The sequence below is a fragment of the Triturus cristatus genome, chromosome 7, assembly GCF_964204655.1.
Source record: "Triturus cristatus chromosome 7, aTriCri1.1, whole genome shotgun sequence".
Lineage (NCBI taxonomy): Eukaryota > Metazoa > Chordata > Amphibia > Caudata > Salamandridae > Triturus > Triturus cristatus.
Window position 1 is genome coordinate 620,093,048 of NC_140590.1, and position 16,763 is coordinate 620,109,810.

Consider the following 16,763-nt stretch of genomic DNA (forward strand, 5'->3'; position numbering starts at 1 on the left):
CTTACCTCGTGATTTCTTCTAACAAAGACAACTTGCAAACATCCGGACCCAACACTAGATGGTATGAGTATGCAAAGCATGTGATCTACAGCTCACATGCCTTCAACAGAATGTTATAAGATTATACTGCTCATGTGTTGTTGTTTGGGGATGTCACAAAAATATTGTTTCTTCTTCCTTGTTTCTTAAAGTTGTGTGTGCTTGGATTCAAGGTGCAGGGTTTAGAAGCATGTTTTAGTTCTGATCTAATTATATTATACACTGTAGATAATCTCAGAATATTAAAATGATTCTTGATCTTTCTGCATTGTTTAATTATTTCACAGATTGGTGAAATGGCTAGGTCATAAGAATATTGGCCAATATGTACTAGCACATTGACCCACAGACACAGAATTGGATAAAAATCTATGACACATCAGCCTTAATATTTAACAAGTCAGTATTGATAGCAGGTTACTTGCAAAACACCTCAGGCCTAAACATTAAATGCAAGGTTAGATAGGTACCTGTGAAAAGAGTGCTGCCACAATGCACATGGGTTAGTGGTGAAAACATTACAAAACTTTCCACATACCAACTAAATTCATAGCTGCAAGGCACCCTGTTGTTATATGTGATGCCTTATGCCAATCCTGGCTTTTTAACTGAACTACACTTTTCTGCTGGTTTTTCTGAGCTCATAGGTACAATGTTAACAGCAGGTCAAGACTGACAAAGTGAGACATTTTCCATGGTGACACAGGAGCTATGAACCTGCACACAACCGAAGCACCACATTAATGTAGTCACGAAAATTATGTCGAAAAGTAATGAATATCTCTGTATCAACATCTCTGATGACAAACGCCTCGCCAGCAAACGTCACATAATTTACCATCCCCCGGGTGATAATCGGACGTTCAGCGATGAGCTAATGGAAGTCATTACGTCCAACTACAACTCACAAGTGCCACAGATTTTACTGGAGGACTTCAATCTCCACTGGAACAACTCAAGTGATCATGGTGTAAGCTGTCTTAAATCTTTTCTGTCAGACCAGGATCTGTCCCAATTCTGTGATAGACCAACCCACAACAAGGGAGAGACATTAGACCTCATCATTGAGAAAACGAACACTGTATCATTAGAATCCATCACCCCACGTGACTGGATGGGCCATTACAGCATTTTCTTCTCCATCAATATTGAGATAACCCCAAAAAGGGGCCAACTCACGAAAATAAAACAATGGAAAAAGAATATACAAAATATTAACCCTATCGCCCTGGTAAACGGATGCAACTCGGGCCCTGATCCCCACGTCAGACATGGTCGACGTTCATGACCTCAGTCTTTTACAATTCCACTATGCTTGAAATTCTTGACGCTACAGCGCCACTCCAAGAAAAAAACGTTCCATCTAAAATCTCCAAACCATGGTTCAATGAGAACCTGAACTCTAATCGGCGCAAGCTAAGATCAGCTGAGCAACTATGGAAATCAGCACCCTCCACTGATCACCTATATTACCTTCGAGTGCTGAGGAATTCATACAGCAGGAAGATCCTAAAGGCTAAGGCAGACTTTTTCAAAACCCAGCTGAACCAAGTCATTAACCGCCCAAAAAAACTATTCGAAATCAAACAACAAGCGTGCAACACACCCAACCCTATGGAACTAAATGATTTGGCTACACCCAACTGTGAGGAGCTTGCCAGTTTTTTCCTAGCAAAGACAAAAGCCACGGAACTCGAAGGATGGGCCTCACTGGCACAGTGCTACAATGGTTCTCCTCCTTCCTAAATATCAAGATGAAGCATTCACTCTCTCAACCCTCCATGGTCACCATAGGGGTTCCACAGGGCTCAGCACTCTCACCCATTCTTTTAACCTACTCATGGAGACCCCGGCAAATGTACTGAATTCTGCAAACATTCTAGATCACCTGTATGCGGACGACACTCAACTGTATATGAAAATCTCCTCACCAGAAGATTTCATCTCCCTCAACACTATTGTACAGAATACTCAAAGCTGGCTCACTGGCAACCACCTCAAGCTTAACACCAAAAAAACAGAATTCCTTCTCATCTACCCACCCACACACACACCCAAGATAGTCTTATGGTTGAAACATCTAACTTCCTTTGACTGTGCTCCCCACATCATTGACTCCGCGAAATCCTTAGGAGTCACCATAGACAAACACCTAAACATGCAGGCGCAAATCAATAATGCCTCCAAGGGAGCGAATCAACAGAAGTGTATACTAAGGAAACTTAAACCCTTCCTCCCACAGACCGACTTAAAAATGACGGTACAAGTCCTAGTGTTACCAAGATTGGAATACAGAAGCACCACTTTATGCGTTCTGCCCAAATACAAGTTGGCCCCGCTGAGGGCATCGCTTAAAATTATTCTAATAAACAAATTCACATCCTAAGACTTTAATTCTTTGTTGACTGCTAGTCACCTATACTATCCATATACTACTGTCTTCCACTTTCGTATTGAACAGCGAATACTGAATGTATGTATATTACCTCACCCACCTAATGTTGAATAACAGAGTATTGTGAAGCGCTCTGATCCCCTCGTGGATCATTCTCTGATGACTACCAGTCACCTATGCTACCCACATACTACTTTATCTATTTTGTACTGAACACCGAATACAGAATGTACGTCCAAATGCATGTATACTACCTAAACCACTGTTTAATAACTGTAAATTGTAAAGCGCTCTGATACCCTTGTGGGTCATGTTTGCGCTATATAAAACTTTATATATAAAGGATGAGTATGCTTAAAGCATCAAGTTGCAGGTGCCTTAGAATGCATGGCAACACATTAATCTGGTTTAATTCAAAATATCAACGGTTTCACAAGTTATGAGTCTGTTGGCAGGGTTGGCCATCCCTAGAATATTATAATATTAGGAAAGGAGTAGGTAAATGACCCACAACCAGGAATTTATTTATTAAAACATTTGAATATAGCACTCTTACTTTATTATTCCACTTACAATGCTATAAACCAGACAGAGTGCTCACAGAGTGCGTGTGAGAAGTTACAAGATAAGTGAGGGCAATGAGGTAAAAGTAGGAATACAATACATACACCTTCTGTGCCTAAAGCAGTCTAACCTAAGTCCATTGTACACTGCCAATGGGAAGACACTACATACCCTGCATTACTTCTCCTTTAATCCCCTTCGCCGCGGCGCGATCTCCGCCACGGTGCTGGGGGGGGCGTGGGGTGAGCGAGGAGCCGCCATGCTCGTAACGGAACCACTTGTTCGCCACAAGTTGGCAGGGTATGCTCAGACGTGAGTCCCTTGCTCACTTTGCCACTGGATTCAAGCAAGCCTGGCTGAAGACGGCTGAAATGCCAGAAACCGGTCCTAGGAAGCTTGTTTCCGGTCCAGGGAAGACATGGCTTGGCAGTTCGGGCTGGACTGTTCCCATGAGGCACAGGGTCAGACTGATTTGCATATGGCCATGTCTGAACTGGGGTGGCAGAGTGGGCTAAAGAACGGTGATGGATTAAACCCAGATCAGTTGACTGGGGGTGAGTGCTTGCAATGTTCAACACTCCGTCCATCATTTCCTTTGGTTTTTGCTTTGTTCGCCACAAGTTGGCAGGGTATGCTCAGACGAGAGTCCCTTGCTCACTTTGCCACTGGATTCAAGCAAGCCTGGCTGAAGACGGCTGAAATACCAGAAACCGGTCCTAGGAAGCTTGTTTCCGGTCCAGGGAAGACATGGCTTGGCAGTTCGGGCTGGACTGTTCCCAGCAACAAACACCTGATGTGCATCCTGCTCAACACCCGCTCCGTTCACAGGCATGCCGTCGAACTCTGGAACCTCCTCGACTAGACAGCACCAGACATCGCCTTCCTGACGGAAACCTGGATGAATGCCTCCTCAGCGCCCGACGTCGCCATCGCCGTCTCAGAAGGCTACAAAATCACCAGGAAGGACCGCGTCAACCAGACAGGAGGAGGCATCGCCATCATCCACAAGAACACCATCCGCATCACGACCAACTCCGATGACACCTTCACCTCCGCCGAACACCTCCCCTTCCAGATACACACCGACCCCAAGACCACGCTCAGAGGCACCCTCGTCTACAGACCACCGGGACCACGCACACAGTTCAGCGAAGACATCACAGATTTCGTCAGCCCGCACGCCATCAATTCCACCGACTACATCCTCCTGGGGGACCTCAACTTCCACCTGGAGGACAACAAGGACCGCAACACCACTGCTCTGCTGGACAACCTGGCCAACCTCGGACTCAAGCAACTGGTAACCACCCCCACCCACTACGCCGGCCACACGCTTGACCCAGTCTTCTCATCCAGCAAATACGTCACCTTCAGCCACTCCACCAATCTCCAGTGGACTGACCACAGCTGCGTCCACTTCAGCTTCAGTAAAACGACGACCCACCACCACCCTCAACAAGCCCCCCGCAGGAGCTGGAACAAGATCACCGGCGACCAGCTCACCACCTTCCTCAGCCAGAACCCCCCCACCAGCTCAACGGACCCCAACGAAGCCGCCAACAACCTCACACAGTGGATCACCAACTGCGCAGACGCCCTCGCACCACTGAAGAAGAACCCCCCCAGCAGACGCGGCAGCAAGAAAGCCTCCTGGTTCACCGACGAGCTCATCACCTCCAAGAAGAACTGCCGCTCCCTGGAGAACACCTGGCGCACCAACCAGACCACAGACAACATGACGGCCCTCAAACACGCCACCCGCAAACACCACCAACTGATCCGCGCCACAAAGAAGACAGCCTTCAAGGAACGACTGGACAACAACACCCACAACAGCAAGGAACTCTTCAGCATCGTCAAAGAGCTCTCCAACCCAGACGCCGGAAACAATGACATCACTCCCTCGCAAGACCTCTGCGACTCCCTCGCAGCCTTCTTCCACGACAAGATCGCCAACATTCACAACAGCTTCGGCCCACCAACCACGAACCCCACCACCGAACCGATGCCCCCCACCGCCACCCTCCGCACCTGGACCCCAGTCAGCACCGAAGACACAACACGCACAATGAACACCACCCACTCCGGATCCCCTTCGGACCCCTGCCCACACCACATCTTCAACACGGCCGACCACATCATCGCACCCTACCTCCGCGACATCATCAACGCCTCCTTCAACACCGCCACCTTCCCGGAGTGCTGGAAACACGCCGAGATCAGTGCCCTGCTGAAGAAACCAACTGCAGACCCCTCCGACCTCAAGAACTACCGCCCCATCTTGCTCCTCCCGTTTCCTGACAAAGTCATCGAGAAGACCGTCAACAGACAGTTAGCCGCCTTCCTCGAGTCCAACGGATCCCTCGACCACTCGCAATCAGGCTTCCGAGCCAACCACAGCACGGAGACCGCCCTCATCGCAGCCACAGACGACATCAGATCCCTAATGGACAACGGGGAAACTGCGGCCCTCATCCTCCTGGACCTCTCTGCAGCGTTCGACACTGTCTGCCACCGCACCCTGGTACAGCGCCTGAACAACACCGGCATCCAGGAGAAGGCCCTGGAGTGGATCACCTCATTCCTCGCCGGAAGAACCCAGAGAGTCCGCCTCCCCCCGTTCCGGTCAGCGGCCACCGAAGTCATCTGCGGCGTTCCACAAGGGTCATCGCTCAGCCCCACCCTCTTCAACGTCTACATGAGCCACCTCGCAACCATCGCACGTCAACACAACCTCAAGATCATCACCTACGCCGACGACACCCAGCTGATCCTCTCCCTCACCAGCGACCCGGACGCCGCCAGAGCCAGCCTACACGAAGGGATGAAAGACGTCGCCGAATGGATGAAGAACAGCCGCCTGAAACTGAACTCAGACAAGACGGAGGTCCTCATCCTGGGATCATCACCCTCCGCCTGGGACGACTCCTGGTGGCCCCCCGCCCTGGGAGCCGCCAACGGACCACGCACGCAACCTAGGCTTCATCCTGGACTCCTCCCTCTCGATGACCAGACAAGTCAACGCTGTCTCGTCTTCATGCTTCAACACCCTGCACATGCTTCGAAAGATCTTCCGGTGGATCCCCACCGAGACCAGGAAGACGGTCACCCAGGCCCTCGTCACCAGTCAGCTGGACTACGGGAACGCCCTCTACGCTGGCACCGCCGCCAAACTCCAGAAGAAACTCCAACGGATCCAGAACGCCTCAGCACGACTCATCCTGGACATCTCCCAACACAGCCATATCTCCGGACACCTGAGAGACCTGCACTGGCTCCCCGTCAACAAAAGAATCACGTTCCGACTCCTCACCCACGCACACAAGGCCCTCCATGACCTGGGCCCCAAGTTCCTCAACAGCCGCCTGACCTTCCACAAGCCCACCCGCCAGCTCCGCCAGCCTCGCTCTCGCCACCGTCCCCCGCATCCGCAGAGCCACCGCCGGAGGAAGATCCTTCTCCTACCTGGCAGCCAAGACATGGAACTCCCTCCCCATCCACCTCCGGACAACGCAAGACCATCTCGCCTTCAGGAAGCAACTCAAGACCTGGCTGTTCGAGCAGTAGCGTTCCCCCCCCCCCCCCCAGCGCCTTGAGACCCTCCAGGTGAGCAGTGCGCTATACAAATGCCTATGGTTGATTGATTCCCATGAGGCACAGGGTCAGACTGATTTGCATATGGCCATGTCTGAACTGGGGTGGCAGAGTGGGCTAAAGAACGGTGATGGATTAAACCCAGATCAGTTGACTGGGGGTGAGTGCTTGCAATGTTCAACACTCCGTCCATCATTTCCTTTGGTTTTTGCTTCGTAACGGAACCACGCCATCATGAGTCACGGGCGAGCTGTGCTCGTGAAGGCGTGGTTCCGTCACAACTCTACCCACTCATTATTTGGCCCGCACAGGCGGGGAAATAATGCCGGGCGGAGCGGCTGCAGCATGACGGAACCATGCCATCATGAGCACACGCCGCCCGTGGCTCATGACTGCGTGGCTCCGTCATGCGCGTGGAAGGGATTAAAATAAATGTTTTACAAAGATCATTGTAAAAACATTCTTGTGTAAACACTGAAAAACACAGTTGTCTATTTTGTGGGTTAGACAGCTGATTAAACACTGATAAATATGGAATTCACAAGGTTTGGAAAACTCCGACTAAGAAAACACCACTGGGGGGGGGCGTGGCCGGGCAAGATGGGCGAACAGCTGTGACCCGTCTCTGCTCCCGGTCCGCGCTCGCTGCTCGCTGCAGGAGCTGACAGCGGCGACCCTCCGGACACCCGGGGGCTGCAGTTGGCGGCGATTAGCGGTGGGTGATGTGCACAGCCTCCGGAGGCGCCTACCTGGTCTGAAGCTTGTGGGATCCACCTCGTCCCGGACTCGGCGGCAGCCCGCGGCCACTCACTAAAATGGCGGCTGCCTGACGAGATTGCAGTCCGGTCCCTGCAGAGGCCCGCGGGAGTCGTCGCCTCCTGACCCGGACTCTTCCTCTCGCACTCCCATGCCGGAGGTGAGCCCGCCACCAACGTAACTGCCGGTGAACGCTCCCGGCTTCTCTACGAGACCGCACCGGCGTGCAGCCGCTTGCCTGACCCTAAGATGGCGTCGAGACTCCTGTGTACAGCACTGCACTAGGCTCCAACAACGCGCTGACTGGGGGGCCCTTATCCCAGCAATCTCCTCTCACGATAGAGGCAGCTGAGCCTGCCAGCCTGCTTCGACATATGGTGGTCCGCCTCCCTGATCCCAGAGGCCTCGGTGCTTTGCTGCAGGAATCGCTCTGATGCCAGCCCCTTCCTACTGGGGCCTGCGGGGAGTGGGGTTGGTGGCTGCTCACGCCTGCAGGTCTGTCTTGTTTTTCGCGGTCCACCCCCGGATTCCTGCTTGACCTGCGTCGTCTGCTCCAGCGACACTTCTTCATTTTGCCCACGCTCCCTCTGCTACCTCCTCGGGAGCCTGCGCCTCTACACAAACGCTTAAGGCCTTATGTTCCCTGCCATCCGTGCATCGCCTTGTCTACCCCGGCCCCACTCCCTCCTCTGCAGCTTCCAAGACCGCGGTAACCGTACCTAAGGAGGGCCCCAGGGGTCTGCCCGCATGTCTTCCAAGAAGGGGTCGACCAGGCCAGCTGCTAAGGTCTCTGACTTCTTTTCAACTTCAGACAGGCGCCCAGTCTTGCGCACGGACGACGACGTAACCGCTATGGCTTTAACAAAGGCGGACCTCCTCACCATGTTCAAAGACTTCAAATCGGAGTTGCGTAACGAGCTCGGTCAGGACATTAAATCTTCCATGGATCAATTGAGGTCTGACCTGACTGACGGGCTAACTTCCCCCCAACAAAACGTGGATTCGGAGGGCACTCGAGTGGTGGACCTAGAGGCACATTCTCAGGAGCAGGACAAACTTTTGTCAGATCTCCGAGATGAGGTACGATCTCTCCGTGACCAAGTATCCCAGTCACAACTTAAGTCTGAAGACCTTGAGAACAGGGCTCGAAGAGAGAACCTACGGATTAGGAACCTGGAGGAGGGGGCGGAGGGGCCTGAACTGGGGGCCTTCCTGGAAGGCCTTTTCGCAGAGATCTTGAGTCCTCAATCCATCAGGATTAAACTCGAACGAGCTCACAGAGTGGGGGCATTGCAGCATGGCGAAAGGAGGAGGCCTCGAGACGTCCTAGCAAGATTCCACTCCTTTAAGGTTAAGGAGGCAGTGCTTGCAGCGGCTAGGACAAAGGGGTCCATCTCGTTTCAGAACCACTCCTGTACGATCTTCCAGGATTTGGCACCCGCTACATTAGCACGGCGGCAGCAGTTTAGATTAATTACCTCCAAGCTGCGGGACGATAAGATCCGGTATCGATGGACCTTCCCTCAGAAGCGTCAGAAGGTATGGAAGTACATCACTGATCACCATCTAGACGTGGTGGCCCTTCAGGAAACACACCTCGCTCGCTCCGAGGACACACGGCTCCGCCACAAACACTACCCCATGATCTATCGATCCTCAGCCTTAACGAAACACAGGGGGGGTCGCAATCCTGTTCCGTTCCTCCACCAAATTCCAACCTATAGAGGTGCGCCATGATAAGGATGGTCGCTGGATTATGGTAAAGGGCCGTTTACTGGGGACACTCAGCACTTTCGTAGCGGTGTACGCCCCCAACACTGGCCAGACGGGCTTCCTATACACACTTTTAGGGAAACTATTAGATTTTTCAGAGGGGCCGTTAGTACTCATGGGCGACTTCAACTTAACATGGCAGAAAGATTTGGATAGCACCCACCCACACCACTCCGACATGGGCTCCTTCGCTGACGACCTCCAACAACAATTCCATGACATGGGTCTCCTCGATTCTTGGCGTACCCTCTACCCTTCCACTCGTGATTACACATTCTATTCATACGTGCACCGTACATACTCACGCCTTGATTATGTCTTTATTAGCCAATCGCTTTTAGGTGACCTGCAAGAAGCCAAAACGTTCCCTCTTTCAATCTCTGAGCATAGCCTACTGGCGCTCTCTTTGCCTTGGCGGGCCGGCGCTTCTACCTTTTCCAGGTGGTACTTCCCGCATGCCCTTACGCGGGATACAGACTCCTGCACACAACTCCGGGAGGCCATCACCGAAATCTTTGACTTTAATAAGCCAGAAGACACGTCGGAGTTTACCACCTGGGATGCCTTTAAGTCGTTCTTCCGAGGGAAATGTATCTCCCTTAACTCCGCACTAAATTCACACCGCACCACAGAAAGGGAACAGCTAGAGTCGGAATTGGCCTCCGCGGAACGGGCTCATAAATTAAACCCCACTAGGCAAACTCTCTGTGGGTTGACAGCGCTTCGGGGCAAACTCCGAGCCATTTATGATAATAGGGCAGAATTTACACTATTGAAATTACGCCATTATCATATTCACAAGGTAACAAGGTGGGCAAACACCTTGCTAGGCAACTTAAGGACAAACGGGTACGGGAATACATTGGCGGTATTCGGGGTCTACAGGGTGAACTCACCCATAGCGATGAGGTAAGAGCAGACATCTTTGGGTCCTTTTACAGAACCCTCTACACCGGTGACCACCTAGATTCCGACGCCCAGCATGACTATCTTCATTCCCTTCACCTCCCGCAGGTCTCCCCAGAATGGAATGAGCTCCTTTCCGCCCCTATCACCACCGATGAAGTCGCTGCGGCTATCAAGGCTCTCAAACCACATAAAGCGCCTGGTCCAGATGGATATACCGCTCTATTCTACAAAACCTTTGCCCCCGATGTTATCCCGCATCTCACCCGGCTTTTTAATAAGATGGCAGAGGAAGGCCTCGCCTCTGGCTCTCTATCAGAAGTGGTGATTACTGTTATTCCTAAACCGGGGAAAGATCCTGAGGCTTGCGCTTCTTATCGGCCTATCGCTTTGCTCAACCTCGATGCAAAATTATACTCCTCCATCCTGGCAGCCCAGTTGAACGACCTTATGCCCGACCTTATTCACCCGGATCAGTCAGGATTTATCAAGGGGCGCCAAACGCATGACAAAACCCGTCGCGTTGTCCACTTAATTGAGAAGGCCACCAGACGTCTCTAAGGTGATGGTTAACAGTGCGTAATCATCTTCCTTTTCGCATTCCAGAGGTACCCGTCTCCCCCTTACTCTTTGCCCTTAGTATCGAACCCCTTGCAGCGGCAATTCGAGCGAATCCTCTCATACAGGGGATTCCCTTTACGGGGGAACAACACAAAATTTCCCTTTTTGCGGATGACGTCTGGTTATCCCTCGCAGACCCAGCCGTGTCCCTCCCACCCTTGCAAGCGGAATTAGCTCGATACGAATCGGTAGCTGGCTTCAAAGTTAATCTTGGTAAATCCTTCATTCTCAATCTCACTCTTCCGCCAGCAGAAGTACATAGACTCCAACCTCTCACCCCCCTCCAATGGGCCACCTCCTCTATACAATATCTGGGCGTCCAGATTACCCCCAAAGTGGCCGGACTCTGTGCTACTAATTTCCCCCCTTTGCTCGTGCGCATCCAAGTAGAGCTCACTAAATGGAAGCCCCTCTTCCTCTCCTGGCTGGGACTCTTCTCCCCAAGCTTCTATATTTGTTCCAAGCTCTACCCATTGAACTGGAGAGAGACTTCTTTCGGCGCGTTAAAACCATGATCTTGAGTTTCATATGGCAAGGGAAGCGGCCCCGCTTCTCATTTACAATACTTCGTCACTTCAGGGGTGAAGGTGGGATCGGGATTCCGGATATCCACCTCTACTATAAAGCCGCCCAATTACGGGTCCTGACTGAATGGCCAAAACCCGAATCAGACAAACACTGGTTGCACATGGATCGCAGTGTGACTGGCCGGACCATATGGGATCTGATCTGGCGTCCCAAACATGATAGACCTCAGAACACCTATATCGGCACTCCTACACGCACAACACTTAGGGTATGGGACTCAGTGTCGGGAGACGTGAGGTGGACCTCCTTTCCTTCCCCTTTTACACCTTTGCATTTTAACCCTGCCTTCCCCCAGGCCTTCAGGCAGGTCCCTTCGACGCTTGGCGAAAGGGGGATTGCTTAGCCCTGATTAACCTTTTCTATAACTTTGACCCCCTTTCCTTTGACGACTGCAAAAGGGAATACAACCTGCATAACATTGAGAGATTCCGTTATAACCAATTGATGCATTGGGCCCTTATTCCACAAGTCCGGGAGGCGGCTACCCGTCCCCTGACAAAATTTGAATCCTCTCACTAAAGCGAATTCCATGAAAGGCACGATTTCCTTCATATATCAGTTTCTCCCCACCACTACTCTTTCTCCACGTCCAAGGTATATGTCAATGTGGGAGGGTATCCTACAACGAACTATCTCACGTTTTTAATTCGCAGATACTCCTGATGAAGGTTACATAAATCGAAATGCATTGAGTTTGATGTGTATTGAAACAGATGGAGGACATGAAAATTCCAAGATTGTTCACTTATAGGCCTGGATGGGCAATATTTAGAACAAAAATATGCTGAAAGTAAACTAATGAATTTTGTATACTCTTTGACGTGTTGAAAAACAAGGATAAATATGATGAAAAACAAGGAAAATAAAATGGACAAATTACGGATTACTCTGGTGGATGTGTACTAATTTGAAGTACTAAGTGCATAAAGCTGTGCAGCCGGATTGTGACCTACTCCACTGTTGGTCACTAATTTTCAACATCATTTGTGGTCTGACATGACGAAGTTCAACCACTCGGTTGACCTCAGGGAGGCACACCTTAAGACCATGATGGACTGTTACCTTCACCCCTCCAAGCTCCGACAGATCTTTTCCGATTCCTCCGACAGATGTTAGAGGGGATGCGGTCTGCTAGGGGACTTTCAGCACATCTGGTGGGATTGCCCGCATATACGGCCCTACTGGGATGAAATCCTGGCCCATATCAAGGATATATTGGGATAACCCATCCCAACCACCATGGCGGGGGTCCTTCTGGGACTTCGCGACCCATCTTTAGAACATCAGACCCGGGCTGATAGAAAGATCATGTGGCTCTGTATAGGGGCAGCGAAGCTTACACTAGCGGACGCCTGGAAGAGGAGAGAACCTCCGGCAATTTCCCTCTGGCATTCCAGGGTATGGAAGCTCCTCAGCTTGGAACAGATGTCAGACGTTTTGAGGGATAATTTTAAGAATTTCGAATTCAAATGGGGTCCCCTGGTCACATTTCTCTCCCGTGGTCTCCCATCCGCTGTTTGTTCCTCCTCCATCAGAGCACTCCACCTTTTTCAGATATGAAGTGCAACTGTCAACTCACCTGCAGTATACGTTTTTCCTGTTTTTTTTTTCTACTTTTTGTGCCGTCACCATGTTAGGCGGAGGGGGGTGGGGGGTGGTGCAGGGTTGCTTCTTTTTTTATGTTCACCGCTCCATAGTTCGGAGCTCTTTTACCACTACCATAGTACTTTTTGTATAATACCCTCGGACTACAAGGAATTTAATGTGTGCTCCATATGGCGATGAGACATTTTTGGCATTAGATGCCACATTGTGAAAGACGCGGGGACTTGCCCTGAGCCCAGTTCTATTAGCAACTGTACCCCTTAATTGTGCATCCCACTTCATCTGGGTTTGGGACTTGCCCTGGCGCCGTGTTTGACGCTTCACAGTTTAAATTCTGTAAACATTTCTTCAACATTGTGCATGGGAATCTATGCTGGTAATGTTATCAGATGTACTATGTCAAAACTTCAATAAAAATAAGTTTGAAGAAAACACCATTGAAATCCACAAAACACTGAAAACAGCACAGCCTAAATATAATATTTAGGGCCACAAAGCTAACTATAAGCAGATTATTGCAAAAGCAAACACACTATAGTATGTAGAGTAGGTATCCTGAAATCCTAGGAATTTTGTTCACTGTAAGTACACAATCCTGGCAAAATCAGTATTTTCATTTTAATCCTTTGAGAGAGAAGAAAATGTAATATGCAAAAACACTTTGGCTGTCCAAGACCTATCCATGAGTCTTCCATCCAGCTAAAGGAGATGTTTAGTGGCAAAGGAACTGGGAAAGAACTTGGGTGCTTACATACATACCACACTCTAAAGTGCAATGGCAAACACAATAAAAAAAGCCTGCTGTAGCGCATAGCAATTAAAATGGAAATTGCCTGTGTATACAATAGATGCATGCGTTCCAATGAAAGCAGAATGCAGCCTACTAGCCAATAGAAGGAAGGTGAGACTAAAGTTCTCCAGTGGTTTGAGATAAGATTTGATTCCAGAAGTCTGAAGCCAATGGCTGAAGGTTCCTTAGTATATGTATGGAATACAAAATGTTTGCAATGAATGTCAAACCTAAAAACATACTGGCCCATAGCAAATTGTTGAATTGACCTAAAATTGGCAGAGTGAGCAAAATAGATGGACTGAAATACTATCCAAAGCAATGCACTTGGTTGTAATGAATTCAAGCATTCCAGTCATCACATTTTTAATTCCTTTCAAAAGTTTACCTTCTGACGTAGATCCCCAATATTGGTTTTTCTTTTAGATCTCTCCAAGCAGAAAGTGACAAAACAATTCCACATGGGTGCTGTAAGATCAAAGACACAATAACATTTAATATATATATCATCATCAATCCACAGTCCAGTTTTCATTATGACCTACAGGAGCAAGCTTGAATCAGGTATCTAAACAAATCATATTTCTGATGTAAACTTGAATGACACCATTTGTTCTATTTCTTAAAGTACTTGTACATCAAATACCATGTTTCATCTTATTTGATAACTTTACTATCAGATAACAGTATGTATTTATGCTTAGTTATAGAACTGGTACATCATTTAGCAATGAGAGGGAAAACACACGTTTGAGCTCTGTAGGTCCAGATTCCTAGATTAATCCATACAAGGAAGTGATCTTCCAAAGTTTGTACAAGATCCTCACAATTACTCAAACTGCTGCACATTTGCCGTCTACCTATATAAGGTTTTAGAGAAATCACGACTTAGTGTCTTACAAGTGACTTTGGGGAAAGTATAACAGCCTTCTGTCTGGTAAGCCCAATAGCACGCTATTGAATTTGGTGCAACAAAGCCTTCCCTATATTTAGTTTATGAGAGAGTACTCTAGAGTTCTTCATCCAATGTGTTTGCAACACTAAAGTAAATTGCCCTGTGTAAAATACTTTTGTCTTTTTACTGTAGATTTTGGAGATGCAATAACTGAGAAAAGCAGACTAAGTAGGTGGGCTTCTGTTTGAAATTCTGTGGGTGCATTTAAAGTTTGGAGGTAAACTGTGTGATAAAGCTCTTCTTTTTCAGAATCGATTCATCACTATCATGTTTAGATTTGATTCTTTTAACTATTTAAGCCCTACCTTTCAAAGCAATTCCAAATTAAACCCATACAGCGAGTCTCACCATTCTATGGTTAGGAACAAGCTCTATGCAGAGAGAATGAGAATTCACACAGAGTATATATCCTGCTCTTGACAGACTGTCTATTATGGAACAGGACATTTAATCAGACCCCCCATCAAAAAATGATGATGCTGTCCTCAGGGTTAACAGAGATAGCCCAAGTCCTCACTACAACGGGAAACATTACACGTGTCATATCTAAATCATATGTGTTTGTATACTTATGATAAAATGTTTATACATGCAGTTGCATAAAGCAGTCAATAAAAAAATCCCAAAGCGGTGCCTAGTAACACAAATAAAGTGAACGTATAGAAGAAAGCTAACATATCGGTATCAATTATACTAAGATCCTGCTTTAATAGAAAGCTTTAAAAAGCTAGTGCACGAGTCAATTACACTTACACTGAAACACCCTAGCAAAAATATTAGCACAGGCTATTCAATTAAACATCTATCAAGAAAATGGTTAAAATAAAAGGACGCTTTATGCTTATTCACTTTCGGCCTGCAACCAGCAGATGTGTCAGATGAATCCTTGAAGGTAAAAAAAGAACTCCCCTTCACTTGTATTATTTTCATATTGGTGTTTGGATGGCGGGAATAAACATCAGACTGCGTCCTACTACGTATGGCAATTGTTTTTTTCTTTGTCTCCTGATTTCCATTCTCTCACCTCTAAAACACCTTCCAAATGCCCCCTATGTAGCCTGGTGCAAAAGGCTCTCTACAAGCATGACATCACGGTTTGCCATTTCGCATTATGCTCTGAAAAAGAAAGGCATGGAATATGTGGAAAACTTCATGTACATGGGACTTGCCATTGGTGGAAATGATTGAAGTTACCAGATTATGCATGTTCTTCTACACTACAAGATGGCCGCCATGGTGATGACAGAAAACCCAGTAGCGAGATCTTGCGAGACCATGGTGGTTTGGCAGCCACATACGAATTGTAATCAACCCAGGGAATCACCGGGGTCGGCGCCTGCTCGGTTCTTGGTTCTGGATATTTGCCATCAGTTCCTGTTCTCCATCTTCCTGGTTGGACGGTATGATCTATCTATGCTTGTAGGACTTCAGCAGGGTGTGTGGTAATGAAGGAGTGTTCCTTCTTTCATGCCGCACTGCCAAAGGAAGTTATTTGGAGGTTTCCTTCCCGAAGTTGCTGGTTTGCTTGAAGCGTGGTTGCGGAGCCTGTTCTCGCTCGCCTTCGCATATTTCGGGAGCGCATTTCATGCGGCTCTGGTCTCCTGCGGTGTTACTTGTAGGGCCGTTTGTACTTTGTGGCTCCATAGTATTGCACATAACGGACTGGCACCAAATATTGTGGCGTTTCTTCATTGAACTCTCTGCTCTTAAGATCACAAGCATGAGTTGAAGCCTGGTTACTTTATATAGAGTTTATTGCTCCAGCTGCAACATTATACTTACGTACTTTTGAGATGCCATATGGTCCTATAAGGGGTGTCCACCTGAATTTTTGAATCATGTACACACAATGATTATGATGATGTTTGGTCAACAGTCTGATTCTGTTAGCGGATGTTCTTGTTATATGCTCCTGACGATTATTTCTCAAACACCCACAAGTGTATATTCATCTGCGTGTAGCAGATTTATTATCAACCAACGTTTAGGTGTACGTAGCAGGCCTGAGATAGATAGATAGATAGATAATAAATATATATATATATATATATATATATATATTTATTATCTACTGGCGGTCGCCAGTAGATAGTTATAGTTGGGACCTATTTTCCATAGGAAATCCGCAACATTCTATTGGGAATATCTTTGGCGCCGGTTGATGAATCTTCGCAAAA

General features: G+C 48.3%; 1 protein-coding gene across 1 annotated transcript in view; it reads right to left on the reverse strand.

Moving 5' to 3' along the window:
- The window catches only part of UTP6 (UTP6 small subunit processome component), a 357,262-nt gene that overhangs the window by 149,743 nt on the left and 190,756 nt on the right, over window positions 1-16,763 (reverse strand). Inside the window, exon 12 of the mRNA XM_085617191.1 lies at window positions 14,020-14,099. Within this exon, the coding sequence (XP_085473317.1) occupies window positions 14,020-14,099 (80 nt within the window). The remainder of the gene's footprint in view (window positions 1-14,019; window positions 14,100-16,763) is intronic.